An 18,772-nucleotide genomic window follows, 5' to 3' on the forward strand; every position below is an offset into this window, starting at 1 on the left:
CCTTTTGTTGGTTTCGGTAGAGCAGTGATAGCTCAGAGTTGCTGGTGTGGTCAGGTCACAGAAGGTCTGAAGTACTGCTGCTTTGAAAAGTCAGGCTGTGTATGGCTATAGAAACATACATTCTCCTTATTTTCCTTTTTAGATCATTGGAAAGAGGCAGTGCTTTGCAAAGTGGGAGAGTTATCTATCGGAAACTTGTGAAGCCTTAAAAACATTTTCATTTGACAGGAATAATTAGAGGCACTACAGATAACCTGCATCGCTGGTAATAATCCTTATGACTATGATACTCATTAGGCTGATTAAACTAGCTTAGCATGATGTTATTTCAGTGGCACCAGGTGAAGTAGCTGCCCTTCCTGGAGATGATATGCTAAAACTTTGAGCTGATATGAATCGTAGATTTGCTAGTAGCAGATTAAACCACCCCCCCCCCCCCAAAAAAAAAAAAAGTATTTTTAGTGGCTACTAAAGAAAACAAAAACTGCCTCACTGGAACTGGGATGAATAGTGAAACTGAATATGTTCCAGAGAAACTGTTAAAGGATTTTACAAGCTATTGCCTATGTTACAGAGTATGCAGCAAGCTATCTTTATCACACAGATTCACACCTGACCTCCTAGTAGGTAGAGGCAGAAGTTTTAGGTCAGTTAGGAGAGCTTTGAAGTCAAAAAACAGTCAGTGACTGTGTGAGCAGAACTTATGTTCTTTTGACTCTGGACTGAAGTCATCCTTCTTTTGCAGCTCTCGATCTGGGGAGCATTCGCAGAGCACAGCATGATCTGATTCAGCAGATGTGCTGAGACGTGAGCTCTCCCCACAGCTGTTTCAAGCTTTTAAAAGAAATATGAAAATATAAGATACACCTTTTCTACTCTTCCTTTTTTTTTTTTTTTTTTTTTTTAAACAGGTGAATGCTGGTACACAGAATCAGTTATTGCAGGAAGAACACAAGTGTCAAATCCTGATAAGCATATTTTTGTTTGTTCTTCTCTATAGAGAAGGGGGGAAAAAAAGCTGTTTATGACCGTACACTAGGAAAGGTGGGGGAACTAATTACTTGAACTAGAGAAGGAATACATACTGGTGTAGCCATTGACTTGCTGCACCCTGAAGCTAGCTGGACGTTTCCCATTTGCTCTGCGGGGTTTTGGATCAGAGCCCTTTGGCTACCAGAGGGAACTGACACAACTTGCAACCAGGGAGCATCTGTCCGCTTGGGCACTTCAACTGTTTTATTAAGATCCTCCGTACAGCTAATTGGGAATGCTATCGGTATTGTGAGAAACGCAGTGCTTTAAGATTTTAGGATAATAAAAAAAAGAAGGAAAAGTGTTGGCTATCGTCCCCACACCTTTTCTGCCAGCTCCGTGAGCGGCTCCTCCGGTGCCGCTGGACACTCCGCCCGTGGAACTTCCCCTCAGGGCAGCCGGGCCGCCGCAGGGGCTCGCCCACGACCTGCCAACTTTTCGCCTCAGGGCTGACCTACAGGGCTGACTGGCGGAGCGCGAGCGAGCAGAGCCGCCCCCGCCCGCCCGCTCTCCTCCCCTTCCCCCGCTCCCGCCTTTTCAGCGCGGAACCCGGGCGCCAGCGGCCGCGCTGGCAGGAGCCCCCGGCCGGCGGCTCGGGGCGCGGCGCTGTAGCGAGGGCGGCAGCTCGGAGCCGCGGCTGCTCCCGTAACCAAGGCGCTGTCAGGCGCGCACACACACACACACACACACACGCACAGCGCGGAGCAGAGCAGACCAGACTCGGGGCCGCCTTTGCAGCTCTTTCCCTCCTGCACCATGCTGTGCTCGAGGCAGCGCCTGCACGCCGCTCCCTGAGGGGACAGAGCCCGCCGCCGCCTGGCAGCCGGCTGCCCGCCCCCGCTCCCCGAGTTCGCTCCGTCCCGGGCACTTCGGGGTGCTGCTGCCGCCCCATCGCAGCGCCGTCCCCCGCTCCCGCTGTGGCAGCCCTTGGGCGGCGGGGGAGCAGCCGGGAGCAGCCGCCGCCGGGGAAGAGGAGCTCCAGCTCCCACCTCCGGAGCTCTTCATGGCGTCTCACCAGCAAACCAGGATCCAAGCCTACCTGGAGAAGAATAAGATCGGTCCTCTCTTCGAGGTAAGGCGCGCTCCTCCGCGCTGGGGGCGGCTCCTCTGGGGGGCCGTGGCCGCTGAGCGCAGGCACGAGTCGTGTGTCCGGCTGGGAGGGAGCGGGGCTCAGGGCATCCGCTGCCCGCCGCGCACGTGTGCCTCCTCCGCATCCCGGGCCCAGCGCAGCCCCTCGCCTTCATGTCTGTACGGAGACAGTCCGGAGCTGCGGGGTTGGGTGCCCCGAGAGCCGCGGTGCTGACCCCCTTCGAGGAAGGGAGGGAGGGAGACCTGGCGAGAAGGGAGACCTGGCCGCCTCCTCCCCAGAAAACCCGCCCTCCGCGCTTGGGAGTGCATCTGTCCTGCGAAAAGTCTGTGGCGATGGTGTTCCTGACGTTTTCATTCGCAGTCCCACAGTCGGGAACGTTATTTTTGCCGTAGGTTCTCAACGTTAGAAAGATGCGCTCGCTTGGATCTGTAGATGTGCAGATGTGCGTGCTGTACTATTTCTGTGCATGAGCCATGGGTGCTTAGAATTTAAAAGGGTACCAGAGCAATCACGACTATTACCATTTATCGTCTTGTTTCTCGTGCAGCTTTTACATCTAAATGCACATATGTTACACTCCGTCGGTATTATCCCAGGATGCAAGTCTCCCTTCTTTGGTATTTGGCTTGCGCTCAGTCAAACCTACTACACATGAAATCTCTTCTATGCTGGTTTATCAGTACAGAGAAAATAGTGGAGAGGATAACCTGTCTCCAGTACGCGCTTGGGTCACCCTGCATGAAAGAGGGTCTAGTTTTCTTCAGGAACTTCTGTCTCCTGGTTAGGTTTTAGATTTTGCATGGACTGGGGCTGTTAGGACAGATTGTGTTGGTTAGCTGTCAGAAGTGCTAGCTGTGTGCACTAAATAAATTCCTGTTTGATCAAACTGTAAGCAGATACCAGAGAACTGTTTGAGAGTTCTCTAGTTTGAGAATTCATAGAAACTGAACCATTTGTGCTGTCCAATTTCTGAATAAAGGACATTCCAGTTGAGGCACTTGCTATGTAGGTAACAGACTTGTGCATATTATGATGGGAGTTGAGTGCCCTGGGGCTGCTGAGAAGTTGGGCCCTTGACAGCTGTAATTTTCTTCTAAATGTTCATCAGTTATCGCTGTTCTACACATTAAAATTCAAGCTAGTTACTTGACATTACTCTTCTGTGCTGTAACCTAGTTTCTCAATAGTGTAAGTTGCTCGTGTTATAACAGTAGGATGCTTTAGTTACCAAAAGCAGAGGAAAAAATAAAGAAGTTGTGCTTTTTGCAGCACTTCATATATTGCTCGGTATTTCACTAGTCACTATGCTGTAAGGTGTTCGTTGTGGCAAGAGTCTGTAGAAAGCTCTTCAAGTCCCTTAAACCTTGCAGGCTGTCCACAGGTTGTTACTGTGCTCCTCAATCCCAGGAAGAGATTTATTTTTCAGGTGCAGAATCCACATAGACCTCAGTAGTAGTGAGTGGATTTAAGAAATAAGGCAGAAGCATTCATGCAGCTGTTGAAAGTTATTTTAGTCTGTAACGCTAGGAAGAAAAGGATCGTAATTCTTGCCTCTTCTGCTTCCTAATGTCAGTTAACAGCTATGTGTATTTATCACTGTGATGTACTTTGTATTCTCAACATTTTATTTTATTTTTTTAGATGTGGTTGATCTTATAACTCTTAGTAAGGGAAATACTGTTTCTGAAGTTACTAGGATCAAAACCAATGCATGGATTGAAGCTTACTCTCTATGTTAGTATTTCTATTATATATGTATTGCACTGCTAACTGTCAGTTATATTCACTAACGCATCAGTTCTTCATATCCATAAAAGTTCTGGTACACTGAGTGAGGAGACCTGTGTTTCATCTTTCATTCAGAAACAGCCAGCATTTTCTTCCACCACTTTTGGCTTTGATGCTAAGTAATCATCAATTGTTATAGATGACAGCCATCTTTTTTTGCAGAGTATTTATTTCCACATACCACGTTGGAACAGAGTAGACTTGGATTCAGTTTTCTGCTGTGTTATTTGCTGAGTAGGTAGTGATTGTAATTGCACAATATATGCTTCAAGCCAACATTTCAGGGAACATATAAAACAGCATTGGGTAATTGAGGACAATCTCAGGAAAGAAAAACGTGAAGAGAAAACATGAAGACTTTTTGAAGTGAAAGCAAGGATGGTGATGCATAAACAGATCATATTGCATACTTGCATAAATGAATAATAAGGGATCAGGAGAACTTAACATCTTACATCTTGGATGGTTATGCAGGCACAGTTAGCTGGTGGCTGAAGGACTGGGTGGTGTTCTGGTAATGAAGTATAATTCCCCTGCGTTACAGTCAGTAGAGGTAAATGCCATTAGTTATTAGTCAGTTGTTCTCCAGTAGTTTGCAGCTCTTCTGATAGTGTTTCTTGGCCTGTACTAGTGGCCTTCTGTTACCATTGTTGTGCTTTTTGTACTTCATTAACTGGTGGTATCTTCTGCCTGAGGACATTTGTACTTTTGGACTTTTTTTTTTTTTTTTTTACCAGTGCTGTATTGTGCGGATGAATACAGTTTTATTTCTTCACTGAATTGTTGTATGATTTGACACTTAAATTGTCTTCCTGATTGGTGTGAACGAGAATTGTAGAAGAGCAAGTACTGACATGTGATGCAAGAAGAGCATAGGGCTTCCTTAGAAAGGTGGGAGTAACCTGACAAGTGACAGAGCACTGGCACAGGCTGCTCAGAGAGGCCTTGGAGTCTCCTCCTTCAAAAGCCACCTGGATGGGGTCCTGGGCCCCCAACTCTGGGTGTCGCTGCTTGGATCAGATGGATCCAAAGGTCTCTGCCAACCTCAGCTGTGCTGTGATTGTGTGAATCTGGAGAAGGAGTTAACGAGCTTGGGCTGACTCAACATGCATCAGTCTCCTGCAGACTACCAGTACCTGATACCAAATAGTACAAGTTCGATCCTCTCAGCTATGAATGGTAACACACATTCACTTTTGACTCCAAGCATTTTTACTAGTTACATTCTTATTTATGGCTTAAAGGTAGGAAGGAAGGTGGGTGGGAATTAGTGTGTGCATCTTAGACTGTGTCAAAACGACTTCTATAGTTCAGCCCCCTCTCCTCATTGAACATCGATCCTTTAATTCAAAATTGTTACTTAGCTGCCATTTCCTGTCACAGGTGCTGAAGGATTTTCCAGGTAAAATTCCCTGTGAACCTATAGGTGAAGTTCTAAATGACCTAGACCATGTGTGTGCCTTCAGTACTGATAGTAAGGTCTTAAGCTAACTCCCTGCATTCTCTTGAGTGTCATGAGCTGGCTTATCCTGTGGTGGTGTTTCTTGTGTGTTTTTTTGTTTTGTTTTGTTTTTCATGGTTTTTTTTTTTTTTTTGTCTTTTTAGTCTTTTTTTTTTTTAAACTTTGTAAGTTTAGACATCTTTCTGTAAGAGCAGCTGAGAATACTGTGATTAGATATTTAGCTTAGATTTGAGGAATGCCCTTTAGAAACGCCTCTTCTGGGATTTTTGTGGCAACGCTCAGCATAGCACTACCTTGGTGTTGTTTTTTTTTTGAGGTTTTTTTTTTTTTTTTGCATTTAACTCTTGTATGTAAAAAGAACTCTAAATCTGAATTATTACTGTGACGAAGCCTTGCTGTTGTTTTTTTTCCATCTTTCTAAAATGTGAACAGGAGGTGTGTGCCTAAAATTGGCTGGGACAGAGTATTCAGAATCAGCACCCACTCATTTCTATCTGAGTGAAGTATTGACCCACTTTGCTTTTCAAGCATCCGATCCAACTTTTTTTTTTTTTGTGCTAATAATCTCAATGAATAATCCTGATGCCTATGAGTATTTGTGTGTTTAGACTTCTATGCAACTGCATCTCTTCAGCATCCAGTTGTACTGATGGTTAGTTTCTATGAATTTGAAAGCTGGATCAGCACTCTTAAGAACAGATTGCAATATATCTTTGAGAGAGAGAGACAGATTCAGTGTTGTGGAATTTTCTTATTTATAGAACCACAGCAAAAAAGAATCAAGTAGGTACGCTGTTGTTATGCAAGCCAGGAGTCTGTAATTTTTTTGAATTATAGATAACCAAAATAACTCTTCTCAAAATAAAGTTACCTAGGAGTTTTTTCCAGGTACTGTGGGCTTAGAACTTTAATTTTTATTTTAAACAATATAAAGACTGCATCGTAATGCACCTGTTTGGTGAATAGTAGTATTTATAGCGTGCCTTGTGACTGAATTAGTCAAAGCTGGGAATGAATTTTGGAATTTGGACCACATTCTGCAGCTGTGCTTGCCCTCAGTTCTTAAATACACGAATGTAGAGAGACAACTTAAGATTCCTCTCAGAACCAAGTTATTTTTAATGTGCAGTGTCTTTTGGGCTTGCTCAAATTATCTTTTCTTTTATTTTGATATTCTGTTTAATTGGTTAGATTCTTTCCCTAGCATGGAACAGTTTGTATTCTAGATATAATGAGTTTATTTGGGGAAGCATTTAGTTTCAGGCAGCTAGATGGAGCTTTTGGAAGGCCAAGTTTTTCAGTATCTCAACATCACGAGCATAATTTGAAGTTCTAGCTGGCTATCTAGTTGTCATTGCTTCAGAGAAGCCAATTTATCAACTTTTCAAGGGAAGCCAGCAGTGATCTGAAAATGCCGTAGTGTTACACATAGTTGGGGTGAGGGATCATAGATGTTTTAATCTTATTTTTTTTGTCCCTTACTACAGCAGGATTTTGTGGTAGCCTTGGTGTGCATTGAGGAAAAAGATGGAGGAATGAAAGTCAAGTGGAAAAAATAATGCAGAAATGTCCTTTGCTTTTCTGTCTATTCACTATGCATGAAAATGGCTGTCTTGGTAAAGTTGTCTTTAAGGGAAAACAAGTGAAAAACCCTACTGAAAATGATAGATAGACTCCTTCCTGTTAACGAACAATTCAATGCATGATGGCTTTAAGCTTTTTGCTTGGATTTTGTGACTACTGAGGTGCAAGAGCTGTCAGAAATCTGCCTTTGGATGAGGCATTCATAATTATTCTCTGCTTGGAATAGGGTTTAAGAAAAGAGTTCTATCCTCAATTAAAAGAACTTGGGTGTTTTGGTCCTGCTACTAGCGAATTTTATGCCATTTGGAGGAACTTGGGTTTTTGTGCTATTTACTCCTTGGGAATTTGCCTGAAATTAGTCAAAGGTCTTAAAAAATGTTGAGATGGGGTGGTGAAAGAGGTTACAGATATGGGTATATATTTGTGTTGTCACAAATATACACAATAGTCACATAAAGCTTGTTTTCACTGTGGCGAAAACATTACTAAACAAGAAATTTGAGTTTTCTTAATGGCTTTTACTAAGTTCTTTCTGACACAAGAGACATAAAGAAATAAGAATTAAAGTGAAATTATTTGTCCAATAGTAATAAACAAATGTGAAGTACCGTATCTGAAATATGATATTATCAACTGACAGATGTATAATAGCTACATTTTGTTGTATTCATGTTTAATGCTTTTAGACTCTTAAAATGACAATTGCGTTGTTTCTTGAGATAGAGCAGAAGGCATAACTATATTACCATAAAAATAAATAGCTGTGAGACTGAGGAATACTTGTCAGTTGAGTAGGTTACCATCAAGGGCCAGCAGAGTCTGACAACTCAGTGCCAAGCTCTGGAACTAGTGGATATTCCTGTTTAAAATAAAATGGTGTCTTTGCTCTAGGACATACAATGGAACAATGGGTGATTTGAATTTTTGTCTGACAGTTTCTAGTAATGAAACAATCTGAACCAAAATAAGCCTATTATTGCTGCTCTTTTTTTCTTTGCTTTTTATCGAGATATGAAGTCCATCTCAAGTTTTGGATTATATTTAGTGCATAGTATTAATTAAACCTGAGGTAAGCTCTTAAAATAGTTTGCTTCTTTTGATTGAGTAATCCAATCTTTTGATGCTAAGGACAAATGTAAATGTCAAATATTAAATAAATAATTAAAAAAAAAAAAAGGCAATGGCCTTAACTCAGTCTTTTTTTTTTTTTTTTTCCCAAATGTTTTCTTTTTAGTTCCTGATTTGTTTTTCCAACTGTGCTAGGTCCTGTCTGGACTTAGGGTTGGCATAGTCTCAGCCTTCTGGTTTTGGAGCTTCTGGGTGGGAATACAATTCTGAAGGGTTGCTTGGAGGCATTCAAGGCCAGGCTGGATGTGGGTCTGGGCAGCCTGGTCTAGTGGTTGGCAACACTGCACATAGCAAGAGGGTTGAAACTAGATGATCATTGTGGTCCTTTTCAACCCAGGCCATTCTGTGATAGTATCTTAGACCGAATTCCTTAGTGGGAATGTGTGATGCACCTTGCCTCTTCACTGTTATGGAGCAAATGGATTTGTTAGCTTCTTTATTTTGACATTGACTAATTAAATGCACATATAATTATACCTGTTAGTTCTTCCTTCTTTTAGAAGTGTTACTGCGTAAACTGAAAGATTTAAAAAATTGAGTTAGAAACATAATATTAAAGAGCATTTTCTTCTACAGCTGGTCTCTAATTTGAAGATCTAATTAATACTCTTTTCCATTTTCATCTTTTCTTCCCACTTTTTCCATTCTGTTTTCCATCCATTTAATACTCGCATCTTTTCACTGAATGTTCAGTCCTCCAGTGGCCAAATGTGTTTCTTTATTCCTCATTATTTCCTCTCTTTGCTATTTTGTAGTTTTGTCTTGTTGCCATGTTCCAACGTGATCTCCTGTAATCTCCAATTCCATGAAATACCCTCTATACACCTTTGGTTTCCATTTAGCTTTTGGTTTAGCAGGTTTTGCAGAGACAAAAAGGGAGAAGGTTGTCTGTTTTTTAAATTTTTTAATTAAAAAATTAATTTTTTTAAAAAAAGTGGAGACTGATAGCTTGTTATTGTGGTTTCTCTGGTGGCTTTTTTCTCTACTTTTTTTTTCTTTAACTATATTAGTGAGGGGCAATAGATACCGTCTCGAGTCCAGAGATAAACTATAATAAAGACTACCCGAACTCCTTAATGTCTGTAATATTCTGATAAAAATGAGATGTTATCTGCTGTATTCTCTGTTCTTCCCACTGTACAGATAAATATCTTATTTTTTCTTAGCTTCCTTAGTTTTCTAGCTGTGAAATATGAGAGGGGAATATCTTCTCTACTAATTCGTGACATTTCTGTACGTAAAATGATGAAAAACAATTAAAACTGATCTGAAAGCAAAACCGTTTTCAGACAGAATTGTGGGAAAATGTTGGCATCTCAATGAAGGATGCTTACTGTTTCAGACATCACTGAAGGTTATGACAAACAGCGATCACTTGATGAAAACAAAACCCTATCCCAAACCCTATTGAAGGTGCCTAACCCGAAGGGGAACCTAACCCTAATCGTAACCCTTATCGTAATGGTGGTGCCTAACTCTAAAAGGAGTCTAACCCTGTTGACAGTGCCTAACCCTAACAGTCCTAACCCCAAGGGAGCCTCATCCTAACTCTACTCATAATGCCTAACCCAAACTCTAACCTTAAGAGAAACTTAACCCAAACCTGTATCTCTAAACCAAACCCAAATCATAACCGTAACCCTGCAAGAAATGTTCATATTCAGTAGTCTATGCTTAGGCAGAATTTGCTATGAATCACAATTTATTTCATGCTTTTGTAATAGTAAGCAACCTTGAGAAAAGATATGTCGGATCAGAGAGATACAACGGTTTATATTTCTACTTCCTGGCATGAGTTCTCTTGCCTGTTTTCTCACTAGTTGAGTACTCCAGGGTTCACAGCTTATCTGATGCTTCTAATTCCCTCAGCAGATGTGCCACCCCTGTTTGCTGCTTGGTTGACCCCTCTCTATTCTCCTCCTATTCTTTGTTATTTTTTTAAATGTTATGGTATGCTGGGATAACCTCTTCTCTCTGTCTATCATTCAAACCACGTAACTGGTTTGTACCAATATATTTCCTGATGTTACTTGAAAATACAGGTCTTCTGTTCTACAAGCAGGGATTTATCACGTATCAGAGCTCCACGGCACCTCTATAGATCTCTTTGGAGTCATAACATCTTACTGTTATGCAAAAAAACAACATTTCTTTCCCAAACAACCCAAGTCCCTAGGAGGAGTCTAACCCCAAGGGAAGCCTAGCAATAACCAAGGGGAGCCTATCCATAACCCCTAATCCTATTGAAAGTGCCTAATGCTAATCCTATTCCTAACCAAATCCTTATCCTGACCCTAAGGGGAGTCTAACACAAAACCTGTGACCCAAACCCCAAGCTCTGTTTATGCTGCCTAACCCTAAGCAGAGCCTAGCTTCAACCTGAATGCTAACCCTATTAGTGGTGCCTAATCTTAACCCTAAAGGTGGCCTTACTCTAAATGTAACCCTAACCATAGCCCTAACCCTGAGGGGAGCCTAAACCTAACCTAAACCACTAACTCAAACCCTAACAGTAAGAAGAACCCTAACTCTAATGATGGTGCCTAATCCTAACTCAACCCCAACCCTAAGGTTTGCCTAATCCTATTGCCTAAGCAGAGTCTAACCCAAATGCTAACCCTATTGATAGTGCCCAAACCTAACCCAAATCCTAATTCTAGCCCTAAGAACAGCCTAACCCTACCCCTAACAACCCTAACCCTACTGATGGTGCCTAAACCTAATCCTAACTCTAGCCCTAGTGGGAGCCTAACCCTACTCTGCAGTGGTGAGGCCTCACCTGGTGTACTGCATCCAGATGTGGAGTCCTCAATACAGGAGAGACACAGAGCTCTTGGAGCACATCCAGAGGAGGGTCACAAAAAATGATCCAAGGGATGGAACACCTCTCCTATGAGGGCAGGCTGAGAGAGCTGGGGCTGTTCAGCCTGGAGAACAGAAAGCTGCATGGAGACCTGATAGCAGCCTTTCAGTATCTAAAGGAGGGCTGTATAAGAAGGAAGGGGACAGACTCTTTAGCAGCATCTCTGGTGAGAGGACAAGGGGAAATAGTTTCAAACATAAAGAGGGGAGATTTAGGTTGGATACAAGGAAAAAGTCTTTTACAGTGAGGATGGTGAGGCACTGGGACAGGTTGCCTAGAGATGTGGTTGGTGCTGCATCTCTGAAGACCTTCAAAGTCAGGCTGGATGGGGCTCTGGGCAATCTGTTCTAGCTGTAGGTGTCCCAGTTCAACACAGGGGAGTTGGACTAGATGGCCTTCAGAGGTCACTTTTAACTCTAAGGATTCTATGATTCTATGAAGAATTAATTCTGAGATGTAGGAAAAGCGCACTATCAGTTGAAATGGACACCTACATCTTTATCAAGGCCACCCAAACATCCATATCTACTCAATATGAAGAGTAATACCCTTTTAAAACTTGCATCGAACGTGTTTTTGACAGACTTAAATGTTATGTCAGGTGTGGTATCTCATGCTGTGTTAGTTTTTCTTATGACTATTCTATTTCACAGAATGTCTGTTTTTAGTTCCATCTAAAATGTTCAGTCAAGGTTGTTAGGCTGGAGTTAGGATACCTCTCTTGATTTGCTCTTCTGTTATTGTGGGCACTTTTCTTTCACCACTCGTATACAATGATGGTATTGTATTATCATTAAACGTAGATTTTCCACTGAAACGCTTCAGTTTTGAGCTTAACTTCAAATAGCTGTGTGAGAAAACGTGTTACATTTATAGGAAATGCTTGTACAAAATGAAGAACACATGAACTTGTTCATCCATAAGTAGAAGACTATTTTATATCAGTCACCTCTTGCAAAATTTCTGTCTGTGTAGAGTGGAAATTGCTACCTTCTTGTGCACTTATTTACATGAAGAATTTTTCTCTGTCCTCTTTTTGCTAGCTCCCTGTAATTTTCAATGAGTAAAATCACTCTGTTCATGCACCAGATTTCTCTAGTAGCTGGAACAATAAGCTTATCAGGCTCTTTTGTTGGTTTCTAGAGGAGCTGTTGTCTTGGGCCTGAATCATGAGAATTTAGGACTTTCAGCTGTGTCGGAGCCTTCTTAATTAAATCTTCCCTTCCCTTAAAGCTTGTTTTACTGGAGTTGCTTAGTACCTGGAGTCCCAAAGTTCTGAGGCTGATCTAAAGGCCAACTACTGTGGGTCCTGTTTGTCTTCATCCTTGGCTGCTCAATTCTATCTATTCTTGTTCCAGCACTGCTGGTTGTCTCATTCTTATCACAGTTGTCCAGTGTGGGTAGTGGAAATGGAAGAAAAGGAAGACTGCCAAGTGAGGAGTGTTCCCATGGTTTAACTTGGTAGCTCAGCACGTGAGCTGATGAGGTACACACCATTTGTTCAGGAGGGAAAATGTAAGTGGTCAGAAGGTGAGAGGAAGGAGAAGAGTGCAACTGCCTTCCTCTGCCACACCAAACTGTTAGAGGGGCATAGTGATTTCCATGATCACTTCATAAGATCTAGCTACTCAGCCCAGTATACAAATATGTGAAGTTAGCTTCACGTGGCTGTTGCCTTTTAAAGGTGCAGTTCCTCAGAGGTGAGGAGAATATCATGGAGCCCAGCCTGGTCTGTTCTGTGAAGGAACAGCAGTGGGAAATGAGTAACTAAATAATGAGGGAAGATGGCCCAATGGATTAGGGAAGATGGACCATGTGAGTACACTGGAGATGCAAGCGAGAATGGATAAGAAATGGGAGAAAAATGCAGGATATAAAGATTAATGCTACACTACCAACACGCACTACTTTTCTTTTTCTAATAGTGTTAGTCCATATAGACACCTGGACTCTGTTCTGTTTCTTATTTTTTCTTTATGAAAAGTTCTAGTGCTTAGTGCTTGTCATTGCTGAGAGGCAAATACAAAGAAAAATAATTTAGCTAAAGTAATGTGTGTGTTTTGCAGTGTCTGACTTACATTTTTAGTACTTGACCTTGGCAATACTGCTTGGGTATGGATTTGCCAGTTAAAGTGTCCTTAGCGCTTAGACTAACACTGGCTGTTGTGTCAAAACCTCCTTCATCAAGACTGTGTTGCATTTGATAGGTGTTGTGTCTTTGCTGACGTTTGTATGAGTGGGGAGGTAAACCAGTGATCGTGAAGGATTTCTCTGGTCAATCCTGTATCCCAAAGAAAGGAATTCTGGAAGAAACTCTAGGTTCCTTAATTTTCTTTTAGTGCACTAAAGCATAAAAAACCTGCTCCAAATTGCTGGGATCCTTCCTAGAAGCTGAGGTAAATGGAACCTACCTCTTCTGGAGATGTGGGAAATGATTCATAGGATTGAAAAGAGACGATGCAGATGATGTTAGGAGAGAATCTGTGGAAGTACTTACAGATTGGGCAGATAGAATAAATAAATTTTGTGAGGTAAATAGCTTTATAGAGATGAAATTTGGGGACGAGGTGTGACTAAGCTGTATTTGAAGCAGAAGAAAATAAAGAGGATAGATTATTGGATTCTGTATTTACTGGAATTTCTCAGGCTGAAATGTGTATGTGCATGCAATCTGTGTGCAGACACTCTGAAGCATTGGGAACATACCTGAGGATTCCACTTGTGCTGGACAAAGATCCTCCTAATTGCTATAGGTTCTATATTTCTGTTCAGACGCTGCCTGCAGTAACTGCATGTACCCAGACCGTACGGGCATGACATGCTCATTACACTCAGTGTTACCTGGACACTTAGGAAGGTAAGTATTTTTCAAATTGCTTTCCTTCAGGACAAGGCAGAAATGTCGAGAGAAACATAAGCTGAGGAAAAGGATGTGGTTTCCAGATGCCTAAGTCCCTTGGTCTGCTATCATGGAGCACTGCCCATAAGTGCTCTGAGGATGAACTCTCTCAGGACTAACCATGGAGAGAATGCAGACTGCAGTTTGCTCAGTGGCTTTTTAAGTCACATACTCTTGATTGATTTAGAGTCCTCAGGGAAAACATAATATTTCAGAGCTCCTCCTAAGTGTGCCCTAGTTCATTATAATGCCTGTAAATAATATTGCCTGTAGTCTAAAAAGTGTAAGATAGTGAAGCTGTCTGGAGTCAAAGACTGAATTGGAGACTTGCCAATATGGAGTGAAGAGAAGATGCACAGAGGGAACTAAGCTGGTAGAGCATTGGATTTAATTTAGATTTCTTATCCTGTGAAGCAAGAATGCCTGAAACAAGAAGACAGCAAGGGTGAAAAAGGAATAGAGGTAAATAAGAAAAGAGAATTTATTTTCTTACATGTTTTTCTGTGGTAATAGAAAAATGATAAGAATGAAGTTGAAAATGAAGATCTGCTTAACATTTACTTAAACACTGAAAAAAAAAAAAAAAATCTTTTCCTGACTCTTTTCATAAACATGTGCAGTAGGAATATGGAGATGGTGATCATTATTTGGCTTCTCTTCCTACTTCTGCCTTTGTTGTCCTTCTGCATTGGTCACGTGTAGTATTCTCTGGTTGTGTTTCCCCTTCCTTTATCTGTCTTATTTATCTGCACAAAGATTGCAAACTGCTCTGGTTCTTACAGCTTTTATATGGTTTAGGAGTTTTTACTGCTCAGTGTGTCCCTTCTGCTTCCTGTTCGTTGTTGTACTGCCTTAGTTTCTGACAGTGCTATTAATGTCATTAATTGATGTCACACATTTAAAAATAAATAAATAAATAAAATATCCTGTTCCCTTTTCTCCTATCTAGTGTGCCAGAGCATGAGAAGTCTCAAGACTGCAGTGCATTCCATGTGAGCACATTGTGTTCCCACATGCAGCTCTTCCGTAGCTAGTGAGCCTCTAATATGCAAGAGTAAGGCCTTCACTCATAACCAGGCAGGTTTAGTCTAACGTTAAATTAACAGCAATCAAATCATCAGCAAGCTTTAATTGAACAATCACTGTCAGTGTTGGGAAGTTACTTTGCTGTGTCAAACAAACAAAAACATATGTGAGGGATTTGCAGGCATTGTTTTCTTAAAAAAAAAAAAAAAAAAAAAAAAAAAAAAGAAAATTAGATTAATTATGCTTTGACTGTTATTAAAAATAGCTCTGCAATCCAAACCTGAGCATGTCTTCTGAAATTACCCAGGTCTCAGCTTTGAGAAGTGAAGTACTTTTTTGTGCTTGCCTAAGCTGTTGCAGTCTTGATGGTAGAAGTCTCTGGTGAGAAAAGATGAACTGAACTACGGTTAAAAGTACAATTCAGATACATTCCCTTAAAAATTACATTTACTACCAACTGAAAGTTCTCAACCAGCATGGTAATAGTATCCTGACTTCAGCAGGAACAGAGTTGATTTTCTGCATGGTGTCTGGTATGATGCTGTGCTTTGGCTTTAGGAGAAAAAGAGTGTCAGTAATATAGCTATGTTTTAGCTGCTGAGCAGTGCTGCATGGAGCCAAGGGTGTTTCAGCTCCTCCTACTGCCCCTCAGCCTCTTTGCTGACATGGCAGAAGTAGCTGGAAGGGAACAGAACAAGGACAGCTCATCCAGACTGACCAAAGGAGTGTTCCATATCCTATGGCATCACGTGGAAACTATAAAACTGGAGGGAATTGGTAGGGGGGCAGCCACTGCTTGGGGCCTGGCTGGGTATCTGTCAGCAGGTGCTGAGCAGTTGTATTGCACATGACATTTTTTGTAAATATATATTTATAATGTTTACTATTACTTCCCTCTTCCTTTTCTGTATTATTAAATAGTTTTATCTCAACCTAAGAGTTCTACCTCTTTTTTTTTTTTTTTTTTGCCCCCTATTCTCTTCCCCATCCTGCTAGGATGAGTGGATGTCAGTGAATGGCCGTATGGTGCTGAGCTGCCTGACAAATTAAACCACAACAAATATTTATTTAAATACACTGCAAAGACATTCCCAGGTTTCTTGTAAGACAAGCTCCTCTCATCTTTTGTTTGTAAACTTAACCCAAAGGTCAGCTTGTGGATATAGCAGTTAGTGTCCTGTGTAGGTTAGCGAGAGCGCACTGACTAAATGGTCTGTGACAGGAGATACTCAAGACACAAATGGAGATTTCTGGAAATAAACTGATTTGCTTTATATGCTGAAATTACCTTGTTTGAGCCAGAAAGTTATTTCAGTAAGCTGATCCATGTAATGTAATTATTAGAACTCATAATTTCTTACGACTTTTTAAAAATATATTTTCCCCTTTTTACTGCCTATTTTTCTTGTAAAAATATTTACTCAGTAGTTTCTATATTTTTTTACTGCAGAGCCTTAAAGTTATATTCATAACTTCTTTCATGTTTATGTTCTGCATAATGTAAAAATTGCTTCACTATTGTGATCATATGTATAGCTTATTTAACCTATAACTCAGGCTGAAAAGAGCATCCTGATTCTGTAAGCTGATATTTATTTAGCTGTCCCCATTATCTCATGCCTGCTTTATGTGTGTGCATGCTATGATAAGTGTCAACTTTAAGCCTCTGCAACCAGTGCACTTGTCCTCCCAGAGGCCAAACAGAAGTATCTAACATCCCGTCGTTTCAGGCACATTTTTGGCTCAATATTGACATAGCTTGCAGTTCTCAGCTGCTTTTGATAGCTCGTGTGAGGGAGGTTGTTAGCATTTCTTACTTTAGTGAAGTCGCCATAAAGATTTGAGCATTCCAGGATCTTTTTAATGGAATGAATCATGAATAACCCATGAAAAAAATCACGAAGATAAAACTATATGACTGTTTCAGCTTTTTTCCCAATTACCCAATTTTCCCTTTACATATGAATCTGAATTTGAATGATTTTCATTTTCAGCTGTAAGTGCTGGTGTTATACTGTGAGGTACAAAAAAGAAGGATTCAGTAATACCATTAGCAGTAGTTGGGACCTTCATACTTCAGCTTATGTCTTCATGCATCATTTTTCACGTGTATCCTTAAAATGTAAGGTATGCTGTTTTAAAATCTTTCATAATGATGTGATGATGAGCAGGTGTAAGTAGATCTGAGAATGTAAAATGTATAGGCAACATTTTGGAAGACAGCAATTGACGACTTGCAACTTAAAGCTGGCTAGATATCTTTTTCTATTTTTGTTCTTGTTCTTGTTGAAAAGTGCTGATCCTTTACATCTTTCAATTTACTGGTCTGAAATGTTTTGTTAAAGCCAGCTGCAGTGTTTTTGTGATAGGCTGACTTTCAGCTATACTTCCTAATTTGGCTGAACTGATACTCTTGTTGTCTCTTTAAGCTCCTACAGGCTGTCTCAGCCATCAATATCAATGGCATTTCACCCATCCTCTCTCTTCATGGCTCTCTTTTGAATTGACCAGTAGTGTTTGCAAGCTCTAGGCCATGGCTGTCCAACGTCTTGGCTTGCTTGAGCTGCACTGAGTGAAGAATCGTCTTGGGCCACATGTAAAATACAGCGGTCCTTCCAAAAGTAATGCCTCGTTTTATTTCCATGGGAACTGCAACAGATGCAAAGAGCACATATTTGATAGAGCACATTATCAGCTTCAAGACACTCATTTTCAGTGTAGCCACTACTACTTGCTATGCATTTTTGCCAGCAATGAACAAGAGCCTGCATGCTATGCTTATAAAATTCTGCACCAGAGAGGTGACAGTGACTGGTCACCTCCAGCTGAAACACACCACCCACCACCTCACTCTGCTCTCATCTGCTCTTTGTCTCTGTAAATGTTCACCAAGCAACAATGAATGTCAATGATGCAATTATTTTCACACAGAGGACTTCAATAATCACCTTTTGCTTCAGATGCGCTCCTGGGTCTCATATTTGAACGTATGAAAATTTACCATATTATTACAGAAAATGGAATCTGTAAATCTCTGTAATTATAGGGTCTATTATAATAATCAAAAAGTTCTCTTTGTATCTTTTTACTCCACATTCAATGGAACACTGAGGATTTTGGTGTTTTTTTTTCTTCTGATTCTCTAACATCAAAGTAATTGTGAGATCCATACTTCTAAAGTACTTCCAAATTTCTGTAGTACTTGAGCATATTGTTTAAATCTGAAGCAGTAGTAACAGCTCTGTTGACTGATGCTGACACGGAAGAAACTTTGTTTAGGTGCCTGATAAAGTTAATTTATGGGAGAGAATTGGGATCAACCCTTCTTGGTGGGTTTTAGACAACCCACAATTTGTTTGTCATTTGAGTTCTGAATTGTTCAATGATCCTGGTGTATATCAGTAATACAGTGTATGGCAACTGTTGAGTCACAGCCTGAGCCACTGTTTGATCACCTGAGGCAAGCACTGAATCAGCCATGGGAGCACAGGTGTAGGTAATTCAGCTGTGTGACTGGAAAGGGTGGAGCCTGGCTGCACCCCTCCTAGACCCATTTAGAGGCTGACTGCCTCTAGGGAAGGATCTCTTTCTGGAGATCCCTCCTCTGTGGTGTCTTCCCTGTGAACCTAGATCTTTGGATACAGGTGAGCATTCCTTACCTGTTTGTTTTCCCATTATCATCATGATAATCTTTCCAGCTGTAACACCAACATATGTATGTATATTTATGGAATAAAGGAATGCTTTTATGTGCCTTCTACCAGATGGCTGGTTTTTTTTGTGTGGTTTTTTTTTTTTTTAATTTATGCCAGTACTTAAGCATTTATTATATGCCTTACACAAAAACTATTCAAATAATGATGTTCCAGTTGAAAGACAATCTTTATGAGAGTTAGGGGA

General features: G+C 41.0%; 1 protein-coding gene across 8 annotated transcripts in view; it reads left to right on the forward strand.

Moving 5' to 3' along the window:
* Positions 1–1,683: 1,683 nt before the first annotated feature.
* The window catches only part of C3H8orf34 (chromosome 3 C8orf34 homolog), a 284,853-nt gene continuing 267,764 nt past the window's right edge, over positions 1,684–18,772 (forward strand). For 7 of the 8 annotated variants that reach the window (XR_014882562.1, XR_014882563.1, XM_085221225.1 and 4 more), the window contains exon 1: positions 1,899–2,104. Coding sequence is in view for 6 of the 8 variants with exons in the window: in XM_085221225.1 (XP_085077351.1) it covers positions 2,036–2,104 (69 nt within the window). In the remaining 2 variants the exon portion in view is untranslated. Of the gene's footprint in view, positions 2,105–18,772 lie in introns of all 8 variants that reach the window. The other variant, XM_085221230.1, reaches the window with a different exon arrangement.

This window comes from Meleagris gallopavo, chromosome 3, assembly GCF_905368555.1.
Source record: "Meleagris gallopavo chromosome 3, MGAL_WU_HG_1.1, whole genome shotgun sequence".
In the NCBI taxonomy this organism is placed as follows: Eukaryota; Metazoa; Chordata; class Aves; order Galliformes; family Phasianidae; genus Meleagris; species Meleagris gallopavo.